Raw genomic sequence first — 21,472 nt, 5'->3', positions numbered from 1 at the left:
GCTTTTTCTGCATCTATTGATGGGATCATAGGACTTTATCCTTCATTCAGTTTAGGTGGTGTATCATGTTACTTGCAGATATTGAACAAGCTTTGCATCCTGGGAAAATCCCAGTTGATTATAGTGAATGATCACTCTAATGTATTGCTGAATTCAGTTTGCTACTATTTTGTTGAGGATTTTTGCATCTATGTTCATCAGGGATATGGCCTATAATTTTTTTTTTTTTGTAGTCTTTGTCTGGCTGAGGAAAACCTAGATAAAATTATGGCAGAGAGCCCAGCCAGGGTGGCTCCGTGGTTGAGTGTCGACCTATGAACCAAGAGGTCGAGGTTCCATTCCCGGTCAGGGCACATGCCCGGGTTGTGGGCTTCATCCCCAGTGTGGGGGGTGCGGGTGGCAGCCGATCAATGATACTCTCATCGTTGATGCTTCTATCTCTCTCTCCCTCTCTGAAATCAATATAAATATATATTTTAAAAAATTATAGCAGAGAATGTAAAGGCAGAGGCATGAGTCCGGGTCCCCAGTGAGGGTACCTGGCAGGTGGACAGTGGACTGCATCCCCCTGAGCAAGCCCAGGTGAATAGCTAGCTAGGTCTGTCCATCTCAGATGAGATCACCTCGGGACGGTCTTCAGAAACCCTGTTCATTGTAATTCTCCTCTTTTTCGAATGAAGGATAACACATTTATTGAGACCATTTTGTGATGATCTACATTCATGTTTTGTTCTTAGGATCATGTGTCATCCTGTAATAAATTCTGTACTTTTCCTGCCTTATCTTTCATGGTCAGCTGCCACAGGACACACGGCCTTAAGAATAAGCGCCACACCCACCCCATCTCTGGCTCGGATTCCTTGCTTCTAATCAGCTGGGGTCTGGGGAATTTTATTCCTGGGAAATCATTTCTGTAGCTTGGTATGTCCCTTCTACCTCTGCCTCAGTCCAAGGGATGCCAGGGGCGGGGACAGGTGACAGCAGGAATGTGGTAAAGGACAGATTTAAAGTCTAGAAATGGAAGAAGGGTCTTACCACAGAGCCACCTCTTCCTTGTCTGTTGCTAAGAGGTAAAAATGAGGCACCCCAGGGGTTGGATAATACGTAAGGCTAATGTTCTTGCTACTTCGCTGGAGCCATAAATTCTTACCTACTTCACCTGCCCGTCTTTGGACGCCCACAGTATCACTGGATTGATAAGACGCTATTTGATACACGTGTGGCCTTGGGAGTGGTAGTTAGTAATGGCTTAAGTACTGTACGTTCTTGAGGGCTTATTTGCATCAGCTGTTTTTATTCCAGGTCATTTAGATAAGTTGTCGTCTGTATACACGTTATTTAGCCCTCAGAATCCAGAGTGCTCTGTTTATTGTCCACGAGATGTGTGCCCATCTCGAAAACAAACCTCAGCTGGCCTAGAAGAAGCAAGTTTGTGTGTATAACGCTCATCTAGCATTGCTGGGCACGAGGGCATGCCACGGGAATGAGCCTTCCAGATGCACGGAGGGGACCCCTTCGAGTGAGAGCTCTACGTGCACCTTAAAACAGGCGCGATGGAAACCCCGCTAAGATAGATCATGCGTCTCCTCTTTTCTGAATGAAGAATAACACATTTATTGAGACCGTTTTGTGATGACTCACATTCGTGTTTTGTTCTTAGGATCATGTCTCATCCTGTAATAAATTCTGTACCTTTTCTGCCTTGTTTTGCATGGTCAGCTGCCACAGGTCACTGCCTTAAGAATAAGCACCACACCCACCCCATCCCTGCCACAGATTTATTGCTTCTAATCAGCTGGGGTCTGGGGAATTTTATTCCTGGGAAATCATTCCTTCTGCCCCTGCCCCCGTTCTCCCCTGTAGGTGCAGTCATTGGACCAGGTGACCTTTGAGGGTTTTCTCCCGGCTAATCGTCGGATGTGAGGGTCGCGCCAGCTCCTTCCCCTGTGTTCAGGCCTTGGTTCCAGCCAGTTCCCGAGATGCTGCCCTTCTGTGCTTTGCTGGCTGTGGTGGGGTTGAGGTGGGTGTTAGCATCCAGGCCGATGCCACTCTCTTCTTGGTCATATTGTAAAGCAAATCTGCGCGCCACCGGCCAGGGCTCTGCGTGCTTTGCTTGTTGCAGGAGGTGCTTGTTCAGTTCTTGAACAGAGATGTAGGAAGCCAGCCCGTGGACAGAGTCAGTGAATGCTGGTGGCCTCGTCTTTCGTCATATTCTCTGTGGGAAGAGCAGCTCTGCAGCTCTCAAGCTCCCATCAGATGCACTCTTTCGAAAGGTGTCTTTCCTGAGACCTCCCGGGCCATCTGAGTCTCTGTGTGGTCTGAAAGGCAGCCCATTTATTGTCATTTCCCCCTAAATTATCCTGTCTCCTGGTCTGGGTCTTGGCTCTTAGGACGGGGAGCAGCGGGAAGCCTGTTTGGCTTTTGGGGGTTTCTGTGCACAGAGCAGACAGCTGGCACCCCCCTGCGGGAGGGGCACTTGGCCCTGGGCGTGGCTCCTTCCTGCCCCGTCCGGGGAGCTCTACTTTACCAGGCTGCTGCAGAGCTATTTGGAACGAGGCGGGATGTAGGGCCTAAAGGGAGACTCCCGAGTGCTCTCTTCTTCGGAGATTGACAGGCATTCTCGTATTTCATCACATCCGAGATGCCACGCGTTGTAAGATGCTCCACTGTTTCGTGTGCCACTAGGTCAGCACCCTGCCAATCAAACCGCCTCGCCGCCGTCAATGTTAAAACACCCCGATTTCAGAGATGGTAGGACCTGCTGCCTCTCGCCACCTGGAGGCAGTTACTTCCTCCACTGGAGGGTGAACGTCCACACCCCTCAGCCACTGTCCCCTGGCTTCCTCGGTGTGGGGGGTGGGAGTGGGCCAGGTATGGCACAGACCGTAATGTGAGCAGAGGTGGGCAGCCACCGCGGGCGGCCTGGTCATCCGTGTGGTGAGCAGGTTTCCGGAGATTTCCTGCTGGAGGCTCTGGATGTGGGAAGTTTCCTCTATGATGGAATTGGATGGTCTGTGGGAGCCCCCCCCCCCCCCCCCCCCCGCGCCTCCGGTTCTGAGAGGATCCACTGATAGTCTCTGGGGAGCGCTCCCAGGAGGACTGGGCAGAAAGATTTCTTGTTCGTTAACAAGCACGTATTAAGTGCCTTCTGTATGCAGGGCCCAGGGGAGTCCAGGAAGGAGAGGGAAGAGAGGACACAGGGCTTCAGGGACAGACACGCCCGCCGCATTCTCCTGGCCCTTGTTAGCCGTGTGCCTCTGGGTTATGAGCTCTCTCTGCCGCGTGTCCCTCCGTGAAATAAGGGTGACAGTGACTTTATGATCCAGTTACGTTGTCCTTAGTTGCAAAGAACACCTGTGATTGCCTCACACACGAAAACATCTGAGGGTGGGTGAGTCACCCTGACCCTGAGTTAATGGTGGCTGGTTAGTTCGGCAGCTCAGTGGAGCCCCCCTGTGGCAGCTTCTACACATTGCTGGTCTCAGCAGCCTAGTTCTCTTATCTCCAAATGGCCACATTGAAGATGATAAGGCAGAAAAGGGGTCTCTTCCGTGCGCCTCTTTGTGAGGTTTCCTCATGGGACCCCCATCAGACTTCTCCTCAGGTCTCGGGTCAGATCGCCATGGCGGCCACATCCTCCCCAACCGCTGCTAACGGGCAGGATTTGGGGAAGAATCCACTCCGGATCAGGACAATCATTTTCCCTGACAGTAAGCCACCTCTGCCTGTGTTAGGTCTCCCCTTCTCACTACGGTGAGTAGGCTTGTCCAGCGTTCAGTTCAGTTCCAAACGGTGGCAGCAGCGCCCAGCAAACAGGACCCAGCCATCTGGAGAGTGCCCAGCAGTGCCCGCCGCCTGCCGGCAGCCCGGGAGCATTTCCCAGGAGCAATATCCACCGTGCCCTCTGCCCCCCCCGCCCCCCCCGCGTCACCCCACACCTGTGCACACACCTCCCAGCCCACACCCCACACCTGTGCACACACCTCCCAGCCCACAGCCCACACCTTAGCTGTCCCTGCCGTCATCCTGGGCTGTAGGCCGGGAGGTGTGTGCACAGGTGTGGGGTGTGGGCCAGGAGGTGTGTGCACAGGTGTGGGCTGTAGGCCAGGAGGTGTGTGCACAGGTGTGGGGTGTGGGCCAGGAGGTGTGTGCACAGGTGTGGGGTGTGGGCCAGGAGATGTGTGCACAGGTGTGGGCTGTAGGCCAGGAGGTGTGTGCACAGGTGTGGGGTGTGGGCCAGGAGGTGTGTGCACAGGTGTGGGGTGTGGGCCGGGAGGTGTGTGCACAGGTGTGGGGTGTGGGCCGGGAGATGTGTGCACAGGTGTGGGGTGTGGGCCGGGAGATGTGTGCATAGGTGTGGGGTGTGGGCTGGGAGGTGTGTGCACAGGTCTGAGCTGTGGGCCGGGAGGTGTGTGCACAGGTGTGGGGTGTGGGCCGGGAGATGTGTGCACAGGTGTGGGATGTGGGCCGGGAGGTGTGTGCACAGGTGTGGGGTGTGGGCCGGGAGGTGTGTGCACAGGTGTGGGGTGTGGGCCGGGAGGTGTGTGCACAGGTGTGGGGTGTGGGCCAGGAGATGTGTGCACAGGTGTGGGGTGTGGGCCGGGAGGTGTGTGCACAGGTGTGGGGTGTGGGCCGGGAGGTGTGTGCACAGGTGTGGGGTGTGGGCCGGGAGGTGTGTGCACAGGTGTGGGGTGTGGGCCGGGAGGTGTGTGTACAGGTGTGGGGTGTGGGCCGGGAGATGTGTGCACAGGTGTGGGGTGTGGGCTCCCTTCTCTCTGGTTTCGGGGTGCATCACCTGAGAACTGCCACTGCCAAGTCACTGCAGCTCCTGCATTTAGCATCTTCCCCCTGGTGGTCAGTGCATGTCATAGCTACCGGTCGGACGGACACTTGGCATATTAACCTTTTATATATACAGTATATAGATAATACCCCCTTCTGTGCATGCACCACAGCTGTCTGTCCATTCCTCTGTTGATGGACACCTGCTGTTTTCACTTCAGGCAGCATGTTATGTGGAGGCAGGACCTTCCATCTGCTCACTGCAGTTATGGGGGCACTTTCAGAATCCTGAGAGTCTGTCTGCCTGAAGTGGGGGGCGGGGGGGTGAGCTTGTGGCTGCTGAGCTTTTCAACGTACTAACCTTGGGATGTTTACACGGCCAGGATGAGCACTGCAATTGTTCTCATGCCAGAACCAAGTCTAATTTGTTCTCTTCCTGTCCACTTCATAGACTCAGCAAATGAAATCTCCAGAGAGGTTATTTCATTTGCTCGTAAGCATGAAATCATCTCCTGTAGTTGGAAATTTAGCTTATTCTTGAAATTCCCCAGAGTAGCTGTGTGGGAGCCTGAGTCTGCTGGGTGACCTTGAGCAAGCCATCTGCAAAATTGTGCAAACCCCTTTATAAGAGTTAGACATTCTCCAGGGACTGACAGGTGAAGAGGTCCCATTTTCGTTCAGATCTGGTATCTTCCCCGCGTCTTGCACTGGAAGCCTGCCCTCCCCTGTGAGGACCTGGTCAGCATCCCCCCCACGGTCCTCCTGGACTTCTGGGCGGCCGGCTGCCTGTGCTCCCTCAGGGCTGATTAACTGACAAAACGGGGCCCCCAGGTGTGAGGCAGGAGGATTGCGGGTCCTGCTTGGGTTGTGTTTCCTTTCCGCCTCCTTGACAACCAGCGCTGCTTTTGACCAGGGCTCCCCTCCCTCAGCGTCCAGCCCGTGTCCAGGGGCCTGGCAGCTCCCAGCGCCCCCGGGGGATGGTTGATGCCTTCCTGCCCCTCCTCTCATGGCAGGAAATAAGATGCTGGCTGTCACCTGTTCACTCCTCGGCCACGCGCTGTGTGAGGTGTGAGTGGGGAAAATTCACACTGCGTGGCCCCCGAGGCACGAGGCCACTCATGGCGTCTTTGTTCTCAGGAGGATCAATCTGAAAAGCCCCCTGCTGCAGCAGGTGCTGGAGAGGCGGCACGAGGTCCTGTGCGTGCTGACGCAGAAGATAGTGACCACGCAGAAGTGCGTGATATCTGAGCGCGTGCAGATTGAGGAGAAGTGCGGCGGCATGGTGGGGATCCAAACCAAGACGGTGCAGGTGTGCTGGGGGGGGGAAGGGGGGGGCATGGCGGGATCCAAACCCAGACCGTGCAGGTGTGCTGGGGGGGGGGGGAAGGGGGGGGCATGGCGGGATCCAAACCCAGACCGTGCAGGTGTGCTGGGGGGGGGGGGTGCATGGCAGGATCCAAACCCAGACCGTGCAGGTGCGCATGTGCGGGTGGCATGGCGGGATCCAAACCCAGACCGTGCAGGTGCGCATGTGCCGGGGCCTTGGCACCGGGCAAGGCCACAGCAGCCTCACTGGTTCCACCGTGAGGACATTGGTCAGGGTCCTCGGTGGTGGTGTCTTCATTCATCAGGGCTCTTTGTGTAGCAAGTTAACAGAAATTGAACCGCAATTGGCTTAAATGAGACAGAATTTATTGGCTCCTGAAATTGAAGCCTTCAGGAGTGGCTGGCTTCAGTCACTGCTGGAGCCAGGACTCCAGCGAGTGGATTCCTTCCGATGGGTTCTCTCCTCGGGCTCTCCCCCCACCTGCTGGGACCCGAGGGGCGAGCTCGGGCTGGATCTCAGGGCACCGTCCTGGGCCGCCCATTCCTGAAGGCCCCCAAGGCCAGGGCCGGGGGACGCTCAGGGCGGGCCATGCCAGCGTGGGTCAGGCTCAGTCCCTAGGACAGTGATGGCGAACCTTTTGAGCTCGGTGTGTCAGCATTTTGAAAAACCCTAACTTAACTCTGGTGCCGTGTCACATGTAGAAATTTTTTGATAATTGCAACCATAGTAAAACAAAGACTTATATTTTTGATATTTATTTTATATATTTAAATGCCATTTAACAAAGAAAAATCAACCAAAAAAAATGAGTTCGCGTGTCATAGGTTCGCCATCACTGCCCTAGGAGATGGGTCCAAGGAGCACCAGCCCGGCCACATCGCCCCTCAGCCCCTGGCAGTCAGGGGTCTCAGTGGGATTGGCTGCTCAAAGCCTTTGCGGATTGAGGGAAGGCAAAGGTCTGCACATCTGTCTGTCTAAGCCAGTGGTTCTCAACCTTCCTAATGCCGCGACCCTTTAATACAGCTCCTCATGGTGTGGTGACCCCCAACCATAAAATTATTTCCGTTGCTACTTCATAACTGTAATTTTGCTACTGTTATGAATTGTAATGTAAATATCTGATATGCAGGATGTATTTTCATTTACAAATTGAACATAATTAAAGCATAGTGATTAATCACAAAAACAGCATGTAATTATATATGTGTTTTCCGATGGTCTTAGGAGACCCCTGTGAAAGGGTCGTTCAACCCCCAAAGGGGTCGCGACCCGCAGGTTGAGAACCGCTGGTCTAAGCGGTGCTTCTGGATCACATTGCAGTCTTACCACACTGGCCCCGAGCCAGGGCTGAGGTTGGTGGGGCAGGGGCTCTGCACCCCATGCCGCTTCCCCTCCGGCCTCCCCTAACAGCCCAGGTGCACCCACAGGGCCTGGGTTGACACGAGGGGGTTGTCAGCTGGGTTCCCCCTCAGGCTTTCCTGCTGGGCAGGGTTTTCATTAGGACTTCAGGGCAGTTCCTGTAATCCTGTGAGGGAAATGGGACGTTAGCTTATTTGTCTCACTACCTGATTCATCACCAGAGACCTAAGTTCACTGTATCCCGGTCTCTGGAACCTCACTGTTGTACCACCAGGGTGGCCACTTACTAGGGACTGTGTGTAGGTCATGAGGCCACTGGCTCCCCCTTCCCACTCCTCGAGGGCATGTGCACGAGGCCCTGGGGGAGGCAGAGAGAGGGGGGCTGAGCGCACAGGCCAGAGTGTGCTCCTGCCCACAGGTGTCCGCTACGGAGGACGGGACTGTTGCCAAGGACACCAACGTGGTGCTGGAGATCCCGGCTCCCACCACCATCGCCTACAGCGTCATCGAGTTGTACGTGAAACTGGACGGCCAGTTCGGTGAGTGCTGCCTCCTGCTGGGGCTCTTGGCCGACTGAGCCAAGGCTGAGGGACAGGCTGTCTTCCCTGGGGCACACACTGGGGATGGACGCGAGATCCTGAGCGTTCGGGGCTGTCCCATGACAAGGGACAGGGGGCTGCGCTGGGAGCGTGTGGGGTGCGGTTTCACCAGCACGACGCGGGGTTAAGGGCGTGTCCTCTGCCATCAGACAGACCTGAGAGGCCTCGGCCAGCTGTGGAGCCTTGCTGAGCCTTACCCACCTAGAGGGGCTCCCGCTCAGGGCTGCGGGTGGGTTAAATCGGTGAGGCACAGGGAGTGCTGGCACCGTGGTCGTTCACTAAGTTCTCCACCTCAGGGATGGACATCGTCGTTTCACACCCCTCCCCCCAGCACGAAGCCAGAAACAGCTCTTGGCCTTGCCCTCTGGTCACCGGTGGTTTGAAGCTGGCCCATCCCGGGCATTGGGTCCTTCAAGATAATGGGGCTTGGGGTTAGCAGGTGTCGGGGAGCTCAGGTTGCACGGCCCCTCCCCTGCGAGCTCCCTGAGAAGATGGCGTACTGAGTCCAGAACTGCTCGCTTCTCGGGGACGTGAATGAATACATGTGACATCGATGGTTGTTGACCTTTGTAGGTATGGCGATACGTTTGTAAAAAAGCCACCGGTTTTTTAGAGCGTTATACTGACGTCTTCACAGGTGACACGGTAATGTCTGTGTTTGCTTCAGAAGAAAGCTGGATGGGGAGGAAGGTGGGGTGGGCAGAGCTGGTCGGGGGTGTGTGGAGGTTCACTGCATTCCTCTGTTCGCGTGCAGTTTCCCGTTTTCACAGTGGAAACGTTTAGGAAGTGAGCCCTAACCGGCGCGCACCTCTGCTGCCGGCTCCTGCGCGCCCCCAGGCGGTTCCTGTCGGGACCAGGGCAGGTCCGGAGGAGGAAGTCCTGTGGGCCCGGCCCTCTGTGCTCACCTCAGGCATCGTCCCCTGTTGGCGGCGGCCACAGGCACTCAGAACACTGGCCGTCCTTGTGGGCGCAGGAGGACCTGCAGGAGGGCAGTGGGGGTGCAGAATGCAGCCCCAGGAGGTGGCAGAAGGGAAGTGTCTGTGTTGAGAAGTTGGTCTGGAGAAGGTGGACGGGGACACGTGGAAAAGGACACCAGGAAACGCGCCTGCAGCTTTTAGATGCCTGGTTCCAAATTTGTGTTATTTTATTCTGTTTGAAAGCCATTTGTCTGTGGAACAAACTGCATCAGGTGATTAAGTTTTGTTGTCAGCACATGACAAGCTGTGATACCATGTGCACCCCAGGATGTTCCCCCCTCGGTGAGCCTGTCTAGATGGGTCGACAATGGTCCAGGTGTCACTTGGCAAAGCTTCACCGGCTCCCAAGGGTGCTTGTGGGTGCTGTGAGCCTCTGGGTTCCTGGGGAGCCGCTCCGGGCAGTGGGGCTGCGAGGGCGTTTCCCTGAGGTGGGCGCCTGCCGTGCCGGCAGCCCTGGGGGCACCTGTGCCACCTCAGGGGCCTCTTTCCTCAGCGGGGCTTGGAAAGTCAGCCTGGCCTCTGTGGCTCCCGTTTGCATTTCCATTGCAAGCCTGTTATCTTGGCCATCTTCCGCTGTCTTAGAGCATAACTCCTCTTTGTGCTGCTGAGAGGAGGTGCCCCGGGGAATTAGTTCTCCAGGGTCCTTTGGCGCAGGTCCCAGCCCTGGCGGGGAGCCCGCTGCGTTCATTGCCATCCACTGCGACGGCCACGCGCCAGCTGCTGGCCAGGTCCCGGTTCCGTGGGACTCCGTGCCTGCGTGGGAGCCGGTTCTGCTTTTATTCCCCATCTGTTCTCTGTTGCCACAGAATGTTCTGATCCGGCTTCATAAACACGGGCCTCAGGGCCGGAGGGGACCTCAGAGCCTGCCTGACCCCCTCCCGCCTTCTGGGGGGGGGGGGCGCACCATCTCACAAGCCTCTTGTGCAACCCCCTCCCTGCTCCTGGGGAGGCATCTGTCAGTGCCCACGAGGGGCTCTCAGCCCCCACCCCCACCCCCGTTTCCCACCAGGCTCATTGGCTCCACTGCTTCCCGGAGCCACTCCATCCTAGATGCGATTATTTAAAAATAAGTTTGGTCATTTCACTCACCTGCTCCAACACCTTCTGAGGCTCCGTGTCCCAGGAGAAGGTCTCCCATGTGCGTGGGGGCCTGCCCGTGGCCAGCCTTCCCTCAGGGCCAGCACGCCTGGCAGGCACAGGCCGCGCTCACCTGCCTCTGCTGTGTCTGACCTGCGAGTCCGCGTGGAGCGCTCACTCCCACTGAGCCTTTAGGGGGCAGCTAGACCTGCGTCGCTGGCTTCAGTGACCTGACCGTCCACCTCCTCCAACACCCCCCCCCCCACCCCGCCCCACGCGAAACCGTGGCCCTTTCCGATCCCTGGCCGCCAGCACAGTGCCCGGTGCTGAAAATGACTGGCAGTGCCTTCGGGGGGCGGTGCATGCGCCCAGACAGGAGTGGTGCTGGTGCCATGGCTCCTAGAACCAGTTGGGGGCTCCAGGGTGCACGGCAGGATCTGAGGCTGTGGATGGTCCTGTCCTGACCTTGGGGAGCAAAGTCACCCCCTGGGGGCCAGTTCACACTCACTCACCTCAGCGCCTGGTGCAGAGGGGAGTGAGCTGGCTCTGGTGCTGAGTGTGATCCATGAGTGAACGGAGATAGTTTCATGCCTTAGTCATTCTACCTCTATGAATGCCATCAGTGCCCACAGGCAAAGGATGGTGTGTGCCGACACCACGCCTCCCACACGCAGGCTCGGCCACTTTTATTCCATAAAAGGAGCCCAGGAAGCACCCGGACTCGAGAGTTACTTGCTGTTTTTGCTCACCCAGGACATAGAACAGCCACATTTTTGCCTACAATTCAGATACCTTAGTTAGGATCTCAAACATGGAAGTCTGTGAGGGGGGCAGACGGGGTTGCCAGGGCCTTGCCACCCCTTTTTTAAAAAATTTTTATGGGAAATTTCACACATGCTCAAAAATAGCAAAAGTAATATAATGAACCCCATGTACTTCCTGCTTCAAGAATGAGGGCAATTTATGCTCCACCGGCAATTTCCCACCTCCTTCCACCCCCACTCAATTGTTTTGAAGCAAGTGCTAGGTATGCCATTATTTTTGTCTATAAATATTTAAGTATCTAAAGAAGGTAAGGCTTTAAAAAGACTAGTTTTTCACTCAGCATTTTGAGATTCATTCAGATAACTGTAGAAAAAAGTTCATTTTTTTTTGCTGTATATTCTTTTTATTAATAAAGTTGACTCTTTAAGAAGAACCATATAACATAACCACTTGTGCACCTAAATATACTGTCAATAATTCTGTAATAGTATCAGTTCGGTCACGTCAAATCCAGCAGATTCAGGCATCCCCAGCTTCACTCATGTACGGTGAGCTCAGGTGTCCGCTCGGGTCGGCTTGTTGAAACCGGGCGGAGGAGAGGTCGCTGTGCAGACACACAGGCGAGCCCTGCGGCAGGAACCACCGTTTCTCCAGCATTTCTGGGACGTGATGAGCGCAGCGCCTGCAGGAAGCGGGTGTATGGGGAGGAGGTGGGCGTCTCCCTGTGCGGACCTGTCCTCTCCTGTGTTGCAGAATTCTGCCTCCTACAAGGAAAGTGCGGTGGCTTCGAGCACGAGAGGAGAATCGACTCCATCTTCCTGGACCCCCAGCCCTTCCGAGAGTTTGCGTTTGGAGACATGCCAGATGCTGGGTGGGAGCTGTCTGTGCCCGATGGACCGCTGAGTGCTTTAAAACAAGGTACTGCCAGCAGGGCGGGGCATGGCGGGCCGACGGCCGACGCGCACTGCACCCCGGGAGGTGATGTGACCCAGGCAGTGAGGTGGCCTTCAGGAGCGGTGGTTTTGGTGACCTCACTGAGAGCATTTGAGAACAGCGATGACGGTGCCTGAGTCAGGCCTGGCGCACTCCGGACTCACCTGGGCCGGGTCGTAGGGAGCCTCGGTCTGGGGTGCCGTGTTTGAGGCTGAGGCGTGTAAGAGGCAGGGGGACCTGGTGTTTTCTTCCATTTTAACACAGGAGCCCGGGGACTACGAGGAACAGCTAGTTAGCAGCGAGGAGAGAGCCCGAGTTCTGCATCTGTTTCATCCTAGTCCAGGCGCCGCTGCCAAGACAGGCCCGGCCTGGTCAGCATGGCCGGCGTCTCCTGGAGGCTCTTTACCACGTGGCCTGAGGCCGTGGGTGCTGGCATGGGGGGAGGAGGCGACCTGTGATTTGCCTGCAGCAACCCCTCCTGCCCCCCACAGCAGTTTTAAAACGTTGGAGGGGTTTTATGGGCGATGAGGGTGGGAGATGAGCAAGGAAAAGGAGAAACAAATGGTTATGTGAGAGCTTAGCACAAGGAGCCGGGAGCGGCTCAGAATGTGCTGGCTGGAGGTGAGGAGTGAGGCTCACCAGCGAGGCCCAGACCGGAAGACGCTTTTGTTTCTGTAGCAAAAATAGTGTTGGAAGAACGGCAGTGAAGGCCCGTCTTATGCAGGAGTGAGCACCTACACACAAGCCTTCACATCCCCGCTGGCTTCGCTTACTAGGAGCTTTTGCCTGTCTTTAACCCTTTGTACGCCATTAGCATCTACAGATGCAAGTAAATTCAAAATGTCGTGGCGTGTGGGAATGGTTCCATTTTGGATGTGTGGCAGTTAACTGGTTAAAGAGGAGGATTCTAGGGGAGAGGCTCTGGCATCCTGCAGAGTGTGAGCCGGCAGCGGGCCTGGCGAGCACCCTTCTCCGGGACAGACAGTGAAGAAGGGACCAGCGAGGGCAGAGGCCGTGTCGCCATGACCAGAGGGCCAGCCGCTCTGACATGCCTTAGACATTAAAGGATACAAAATGGACCACGTAGTAGCAGAAAGGATGAAAGGTAGCATTTTGGAATCCGCATGGCTCTGAAGCAGTGACAGTAGACTGATGTTTAGTAACTCAGCCGTGATAATTTACTTCTATAGAAAGGAGCCTAAATGACTTTTCCAGAAAAATAATCCATCAGACTTACTATTGAGTGAGTCTGAAACTATGCGGGGCAGCCCCCTTTTTGCCCCCCTACCCCCCCCTCCTAACACGCAGGGTGGTGGTTAACTCCATGTCCTTTATCTCCGAGCTCCAGGCGGACTGTGCAGCTGACGTGTCCACGACAGAGCTGAAGGCAGTCGGCTATAAAAAGCGCGAGCTGCCGTCCGGTTCTGCGTGCACAGCCGTCCTGAGCTGTGTGCTTGCCGCCCCCACAGCCACGGTGCCCCTGGAGAGGAACTTCCAGCCCTTTGCGCAGCTGCCGGAGCAGCAGCAGGCGGCGCTGAGCGGTGTCCTGCAGGCGGTCCTGTTTGACGAGGAGTTACTCCTGGTCCTGGAACAAGTGGTAAGACCAGCGACGTCTCGAGGCGCAGGGTCTCCCCCTCGGGGTTCCAGCGATGTGGGCAGGCTGGACTGCTTGGGAGAGGCTTTGGCCTGAGCTGGAGACAAAAACTGCATTTAAGATTTCCCCACCTCTCTCTTGAACACTAAAGCTTTTTTGCTTCTTATCCCAGGTCCTTAGTTTCCTAACTGCAGAGAGGTAGCTGATGCCAGGAGTCTAGGTGTACAGTGGTTCCCTACGGCTGCTGTAACAAGTGACCACAAACTTCTTGGCTTAAAACAATAGAAATCGATTCTCTGAAGGCGTCAGCAGGGCCATGCTCCCCCGAAGGCTGGAGGGGAGACCCTTCCTTCACTCTTAGAGCTCCTGGCATTCCTTGGCTTGTGGCTGCATCGCTCCAGTGTACACCTCTTCCCACGGCCGCCTCCTGTCACCTCCTTTTCTGTTTCTTAATGGACATCCGCCAGTGGATGAGGGCCCGCCTCAACCTAGGAGGATCTCATGCCAAGACCCCGACCTCAATTACCTTTGCAGACACTCTATTCCAAATAAGGTCACATCCTGAAGTTCCAGATAGAGTTGGCGGGGGGTGGGGAGGGGGGGGTGGGGGGGGCACTGTTCAACCCACTGCAAGGGGGGCTATGTGGTAGAGCCCAACAAGCCAACCTATTTTACTTAGACTGGAAAGCAGGCCTTTGTTTTTTTCTGTTTTGTGGCAGGATTTTCTGGGGAGGTCGAGTTCCTTAACTATTAGTTGTAGAAATGGCGAGGGACAGCCCAGCTGCCAACCCCATCCACCTGGGCTTTCTGCTCTGCTTCCCTGGAGGAGGCCGGGGAGCTACAAGCCTGATTTCTGCTGTAGTTGGTTGTTTTTGGTCTTTTTGGTTTTCTTTTATGCAGAGTCGGAGCTCTGATTTTCTGATTTAATGCTTCATGACGTCCAGGAGAGTGTATTATTTTCCCCTCTCAAAACTGGATTGTGTCAGAAGAGCTTAGCGACTATGATGGAACCAGCAGTGTTGAAATAGTCACCAGCCAGGACACCCGCCGTTCTGGGGGATGCAGAACTCCTGGGAGGGTGTGCTGGCCCAGGGAGCGCACAGATGTTTAAAAGCCTACTGACTTTTACTTTCTAAAATGTCTCTTTCAAGAGGGAAATGTCAGGCCAGCATCAGCTGCCTGGGTGGGCCTGTGGGCTCTCATACGAATGCACCTGGATGTGGAGGCTGCAATGGCTGGGCGGTGCCGGGTGGCCAGGCAGCCCTTGCTGGCAGGACCACCCACCTCCCACGCCGATGGCTGAGGCTCCCTGGGCCCAGGTGGGAAGGTGGCTGGGGCGGGAGTGCCAAGTTAAAGCGTGAGAAGCATGACAGGACGGTGCCTTCATGTTCCCCTCAACTCTGCGTGCAGTCACTTGTCCAGTCCCTGGTCCAACCCGACAGACCCTGCCCTGGAAGGCGCTACCCCACAGCCCCTGCACGCCGCCTCCCCTCGCAGTGAAAGCACAGCCCCTGGGCAAGGCTCGGCTCACTGTCTCCTTGTGAGGAAGTATTAGGCTTGCTTTACCTGGGTGACAGCCAAGGCTAGGGCTGCTGCATCACCTGGTCTCTTCTCTTCCCTGCAGTGTGACGACGTGGTCAGCGGCCTGTCGCCCTCACAGGCGATCCTGGGGGAGCTGAAGCCCCCCCAGAGGCAGAACCTCACAGCCTTCCTGCGGCTGGTGGGGTGCAGTGTGCAGGGCGGGCATCCGGGCCCCGAGGGTGCGGTCAGCGACCGGACGCTCTTCTCCACAGCCTACTTCCTGGTCAGTGCACTGGCAGGTACGGCACCGGGGGTCCTGCTGTTGCTTTGAAACCGCTGTGCTTCCTAGGTGGAGACTGGCACACGTGGTTCCCTCCTTTCAGCCGTGGGCAGGGTAAGAGGTGGGGGGCGGTGGAGGTCTGCATGGTGGCCACGAAGTCCCAGAGCCGAGCATGGAGGCCTGTCCACTGCCAGCTCCTGCGCTCTGGGCAGAGCCCTTCTCTTTCCTCCTGGGGAGGGCTCGCCCCTCACCACCCAGGAAAGCGTCTCCCAAAACCCAGCCTGTCAGTCGTGTGAGCCGGCCGTGTGAGAGGCAGGGGCTTTCCGTTGGCAGCAGTTCTCCCCCATTTCGGTCCTTGGACCCTCTTTACACACTGACCGCCCGAGTTGCGGCCATCAGGGCAGGGGGCGCTGGGGAGCACCCCGAAGCCCTCGGCTGCTGGGCTCCACGGCTCCACAACTCGCCGAGCGACCCTGCCAGGGGCATGGCCCTCCCGAGACGCGGTGGCCCGCCTGCCGCTCCTCTGCCCGTTGCCCTGAGCTCACCATGCCAGAGGGTAGCCCTCCTACATGAGGAGACAGGGCTTTAGTCCCTGCTCAGAAAGGCAAGACCCCATTTCCTGGTCCCCACCACTGCCCTTCAAGGGGGCACTAGGCATGAGTTCCTGATGCATTCAGGGTTGGAGGAACAGAGCCCAGGAATTTCCAGTTTTCAAAGAATTAAAAAAGAGAAGGCCTCTCCCAGGTCCATATGCTGATGAGCCGTTCATTACATGCTCATGACTTATTTTTTTAAATTCTCAATGTGTTGGGGTTATAATCACGGCTGCTAATGAATGCAGGAGGTGGAGGGAGCTCACAAATGGTCTCTGGGCCAGATGAGTCAGCAGGTGATTCGTTTTATTTTTTTCCTTTGCCTTTTCAGCTCAAAGGTTGTGTCCCGGAGGAGTGGCTCCTGTGGGAGCTGCCTCTGTTTACCCGGGGAGGGAGTAAAACCAGTCTGAATAGCACTGACCTGGATCTCCTTTCCCTGGGGCTCGGCAGGTCCTTCCGGGGTGGTGCCTGACAGTCTTGGGTTCTAGAGGTCCGTGTGCCGTCCCTCCGTCAGGCCACTCTGCATTTTCCTCCTAAGAAGGACTAAAGGGTTCTAAACCCAGGTCACTGTGGGTTACTCAGCTCTCTGACACACGCCAGAAAACAAAACAAAAAGAAGTATGGTTGATCCATTGAGGAAACATGCTCAGAGAGGTGTATGCAAGGCACACCCCAAATATGCAGTGACGCACCTCTTTTTCCAGTTCTTCCTACTTTTCCTTGCATCCCCCGAGTCCGTGCAGTTCTTCCTGATGGGCACATCCCCTGGCGAACACATGCCTGTTTTCACTCTATTTCCTAAAAGACCCTTTGTGCCTGTTCAGCACCATTCATTCACTGAACAGCTGCTGGGCATGACCTCTGCCCGGAGAGCAGGGACGTATACGTTAGGCACAGCCCAGGGCTGGCTCTGTTCCTACGGATGCTTTTGTTTTTTAAAGTGACTGATTTTTGTCTTTTGCAGAAATGCCAGATAACGGAGCAGCTCTGCTGGGCACCTGCTGTGAACTCCAGATCATTCCTTCACTATGTCACTTGGTAAGGAAGGGGCCTGGGGTGGGGCAATGATGAGATGAACACCTCACAGCTGATAAAACACTTCCAGTCTTCCTCATCCTCAACAGCCCTTCAAAATAGGTCACACAGGTATAACTCAGTCCACTTTTTACACCCACCCTCGCCCCACGCCCCACCTCACAGGAAGACGGAGGCCGAGAGAGGAAGGATTTGCTCAAAGCACTTGTCTGTGGACTCCGAGCCTCATGCAGCGCTGCAGGGAAGCAGGGAAGGAGCGAGGCCTAGGACTTAGCTCTGTACCACGCTCACCTGGCAGGGAGGACACAGGGGACTGATGGTCTCGGAGAGACACTTCATTCTCTCTTAGGACTAGCATTAGCTTTGTGCCCTCAGGAAATGTCATGGCTAGACCAAGGGTTAGGTAATGAGGAGCTTAGCCCTGAGATTCAAGATTAAGCTTTTCCTCTTTAAACTACAAATTGGGTCATGAGTAGAAGGAAATGGGGCAGCTACTGCGGGTGTTGCTCAGCCTGGGGCAGAGTGGCAGAGCACACCTGCCCGGATTAGTTAAAGGCCTGGCGGCCAAGGGCCAAGGCCAGCACGGTCTGCAGGCCCAAACCTCAGAGCTCGGCTCCCTGATCTGGGAAGCGGACGCTGGGGTAGGCTGCCTCTCCAGGGCCCTGAAATGGCACACATCCGGGGAGCCCTGAGCACTGCGGGTCGTGCCTTTGGCACTGCTCTGCACAGGAAAGGCATCTGAAGAGTGCGCCAGGCACCATGCCAAGGAGCAGTTTAGTGTCATTCACCACCACAAGCAGCTCTACCGCCCGGGGGACGCTGCATTCCTGCTCTGACCACAAAAACGGAACTACTTGAAACGTGCCGGCATGCATGTCCTGTGGCCGCTGAGGGTAAAAGCTGGTGGTGCAGTGAGTGAGGTTATGGAAACAGTACGTTTCCTCGCGAGCTGTCTGCAGTGATGAGCACGCAGCAGCTCTGTTTTTGTAGCCAACTCTGTTTACAACAGCTGAGTGCTTGGCAAGTCTACAGGAAAAGAGAACATTACAAGACCACATCAGCGAAGTCCCCCTTCCCTGCAGCTCAGCTCTAGCTCTGCTCTGGGTGCTGCTTCCCAGTTTGCTCTGCTGGTGGAGGAGCAGCCCTTAGGTGTTCCAGGAGTGCTGCTATGCTACTGGGCACAAACCTTCCCACCCACAGAGTCCTCTGTCCGCCTTCATGGGCTGCTCAACACAGACAGAAACCCTTTTTCTTTAAAGACTTTCCTGGGCATTTCACATCATCGCCCCTAGATACTGCAACAATTTGGGTATCGTGTTTCCTGCAGGCACTTACTTAGAAAGGGGTGTAAACACCCACCTTGTCTGGAACCATGGAAGGCCTTTTGGGAGAAACATATCTGCCGAACTGGTGAGAAGGCGAGTTAAAACCATCCACAGGGTGTTAATGTCACCCACCACCCCTGGTGACTGCATCTCTTTTATGCCCAGAAGTGCCTCTGGGCGCCTGGGGTTGGCAGATGTTCAGAGAAGGAAGCTGGACGCCGCCCAGCACTTCTCCGTCGGACCTGAGCCCGCTGTGCTGCTGGCAGCCTTCGGCGGTGCCCATGGAGCTCATTCTCAAACCGTGGCATGTGATGCCTGTGTTTAAAGAGCAGGTTAATCCACTCCCTAAAGCACAACGGACAGTTTACCGTCTGGCCCAAATGGTACCGCTAAGCCTGTGGTTACACTGCGCGTTGTATTTGGCGCATCTACAGGGTGTGGAGTTGTAAGGCTGACTTGGATAGTAGACACCCAAGTACTTGTGCATTCCAATGAGTGCCGCCCTCCGCTGAGAACACTTCTGGAATTCTTCACTCAGGCATACTTTACGGGCTTCGCTTTTTTATTCTAAATTTTCCTAAACTGACCTGGTTCTGAACACCTGTTTAAAAATCAAATCTACTGGCAAATTTATAATTACTGAAGGTAAATAAAGGGTCACAGGCACCGCCAAGACCCCAGAAAGCAAAGTTTCCGATGTTTCAGCGGCTGCAATTAGAGCAGCGACCTCTCTGAAGGTCTCGTCCTTGGCAGGGTGACGGGTGAACACAACAGGCCAGGTCCCTGCTCTCCTAAGCGGCGCAGGTTTCAGTTAAAGACTAAGTAGTGATTGTCGAGGAGAGAACGGCAGACATCGGGGGCAGGTGGGGACAATTCCATGATGTGCCAGTGGCTGGGCTACGGAGGGGGGATTAGGTCAGGCCCTTCTGATGTTGCATTTCCACCAAAAACCGAGAGACGAGAAGGTCTGTGTCGAACTCTGGAGGGAGAGTCTCCAGGTAGAAGGAAGGACAAAGGCTCTTGAGGCAGGAAGCATAAAGTAAGCGATGGTCCCTACCGCTTGGAGGAGTTTGTGCAAATATTCTAAAACCTTCATTTAGAAACCAAACAAGCCTTACATACCTGTGTTCTACTGGCTTAAGCTCTAGTAGCAGGCAGAGTTCAGAGAGGAGGGATTAAGACAGGACTCCAGACTCCAGCAAATTGGAATCGTCAGGCCTGGGTCACATACATCTTGTTACATCTTCATCTTAAGGGTTTTCCTGCTCCATTTGGGAAATTAAAAAAAAACCCACAGAAAACCACCACCTGTTTTCCTAATTAGCTGGACGTGCATGACTGCCCAGCACCGTGGCTGTTCTGTAACGTGTTTAAGTGACGTGTCTAACGTGCCATTTCAGCTCTGTGCACTGTCCGCTGGTGGAGAGTCTGACCTCGAAGACGTAGCCCTGGCTCCTCTGAGAGACACGGAGAGGTTTGGGATTGTGCGGCGCCTGCTGGCCACGGCCGACATCAGCCTGGAACGGCGACAGTCGGCAGTCAGGGCTGTCACCTGCAAAGTCCCCAACCTTTCCCCACTCGTTCTGTACGTGAGCCTGAACGGACTCCGCGCGTTAGGCCCAGCGCATCAGTAACGTCACAGGTAAATCCCAAGCTCCCGTCATCAGCCAGGGCTGGGCACTTTCCACACCGCTCAGATACCACCTTGGGGCTTAGTTCAGAGCCAAGTTAAAAGGTGATCAAGGAGATGAATTCACAAGAGAATGTAAGAAGCGAGTTTCTGCACTAGCAGCCACCTTGAGGTTAGCCGCCAGGTAGTCTGTACGCGGTTTCCTTTCGGAACAGGCCCTCCTGCACTGGTGACCCAGAGAGCAAGTGCAAGCTCACACCCGAGGAGCCAGACGAGGGCTGCGAATCCTAAGCCAGCAAACAGACCTTTATTCTACAGAAAAACGGGTCCATCTCTCCCTTTCTTCCTGTTACACAAAAACAGATGGGGCTGACACTTTCTCCCAAAATTCATTTTAAATTGTGAATGCTGGGGAAGCAATTTCTCTCCATTGAAGGCTATGTTTTAGATGTTCTGTATGCTCTGCATACAGAATTTTGTATGTATTAGCCTCTAGATCAGCGGTTCTCAACCTGTGGGTCGCGACCCCTTTGGGGGTTGAACGACCCTTTCATAGGGGTCGCCTAAGACCATCGGGACACACATATATAATTACATATTGTTTTGTGATTAATCACTATGCTTTAATTATATTCAATTTGTAACCATGAAATTGGGGGTCACCGCAACATGAGGAACTGTATTAAAGGGTCGCGGCATTAGGAAGGTTGGGAACCACTGCTCTAGATAATAATAAAAAAGCCTAAACCAAAGCACACCCACACAAAAAGACTGACATCAGGCAGACAGAAAAGGAGCCATCCCAGCCAGTGTAAAAGCTTGGGTTACATCGAACAGGCGACGAAGGCATTTCATTTCTTAGCTGTTCCACAGCTGCCCTGACACTGGTCAGTTACCCTGCTGGATGGTGTCTTAAAACTCAGCTACTGCAGTGACTAAAAAATGAAGTGTGAACGCCACTGGAGTACATATTCTGCTGAATAAAATTATACTGGAAAAGTCTAATAGCAGGCCGCCTTCCCGTAGGGGTCTAGAAATGTGCGGTTTATCTGACTTTGCCATGCTTCAATGAACGTACAAATTCTATGTCAAGAACAATGTGCCGAGTTCCCATGCATGATGGGTGTTTAATTTATAAAATATCTGTCAAAGGAAGCTCTGAACGTGTGGATTTTGCCTTTTCTTGTTTCCACAGCCTTCTGTAAATAGCCTGGGCTGTCTCCCCGTCCCATTGCTAAGGTCCCCTGGGACCTGCAGCCACTTGCTCTCCCCTCAGCACCACCTAGTGCGCCCGCTGCGAGGCCTGTCCAGCGTGGGAGCAGCAGTGGTGAGAGAGAAACGTGCTACGCAGCACAGGCTTTTCACCTCACCATCCTCTACTGCTTCCTGCTCTGAAGATGTTAATGGATGCTAATGAAGCAAGTAACCCTTTCATCGCCTCTGAAAAATGAGAATCATCCATGTTCAAGTACTGGCATAAATAAACCTGTGGTCCATGAGAAGAAAAGGACAGCGGTGTACACTGTGGTGCCAACAACATGAAAAACCAGCCCCGCATGCACAAACTGGAAAGGAACATGCCACCGTGAAAATGGTGCTAAAACGGTGGCACCGTCCATGTCTTTTGTCTGGTTTCCTGAAATAAAATAAATATACAGAACGAACTGTAAACGGG

General features: G+C 54.8%; 1 protein-coding gene across 3 annotated transcripts in view; it reads left to right on the top strand.

Moving 5' to 3' along the window:
• GSDME (gasdermin E) overlaps positions 1–21,472 on the top strand; it is a 31,548-nt gene extending 10,076 nt beyond the window's left edge. For all 3 annotated transcript variants that reach the window (XM_081102196.1, XM_081102195.1, XM_081102197.1), the window contains exons 4-11: positions 5,920–6,091; positions 7,887–8,007; positions 11,640–11,804; positions 13,289–13,416; positions 15,038–15,233; positions 16,772–16,845; positions 19,568–19,809; positions 20,993–21,472. In XM_081102196.1, the coding sequence (XP_080958322.1) occupies positions 5,920–6,091; positions 7,887–8,007; positions 11,640–11,804; positions 13,289–13,416; positions 15,038–15,233; positions 16,772–16,845; positions 19,568–19,801 (1,090 nt within the window). In that variant the 3' untranslated portion in view covers positions 19,802–19,809; positions 20,993–21,472. The remainder of the gene's footprint in view (positions 1–5,919; positions 6,092–7,886; positions 8,008–11,639; positions 11,805–13,288; positions 13,417–15,037; positions 15,234–16,771; positions 16,846–19,567; positions 19,810–20,992) is intronic.

The sequence above is a fragment of the Myotis nattereri genome, assembly GCF_964212035.1.
Source record: "Myotis nattereri genome assembly, chromosome: 11".
NCBI lineage: Eukaryota > Metazoa > Chordata > Mammalia > Chiroptera > Vespertilionidae > Myotis > Myotis nattereri.
The sequence above is the reverse complement of the archived record's forward strand: the minus strand, read 5'-3'. Positions and strand labels throughout refer to the sequence as shown.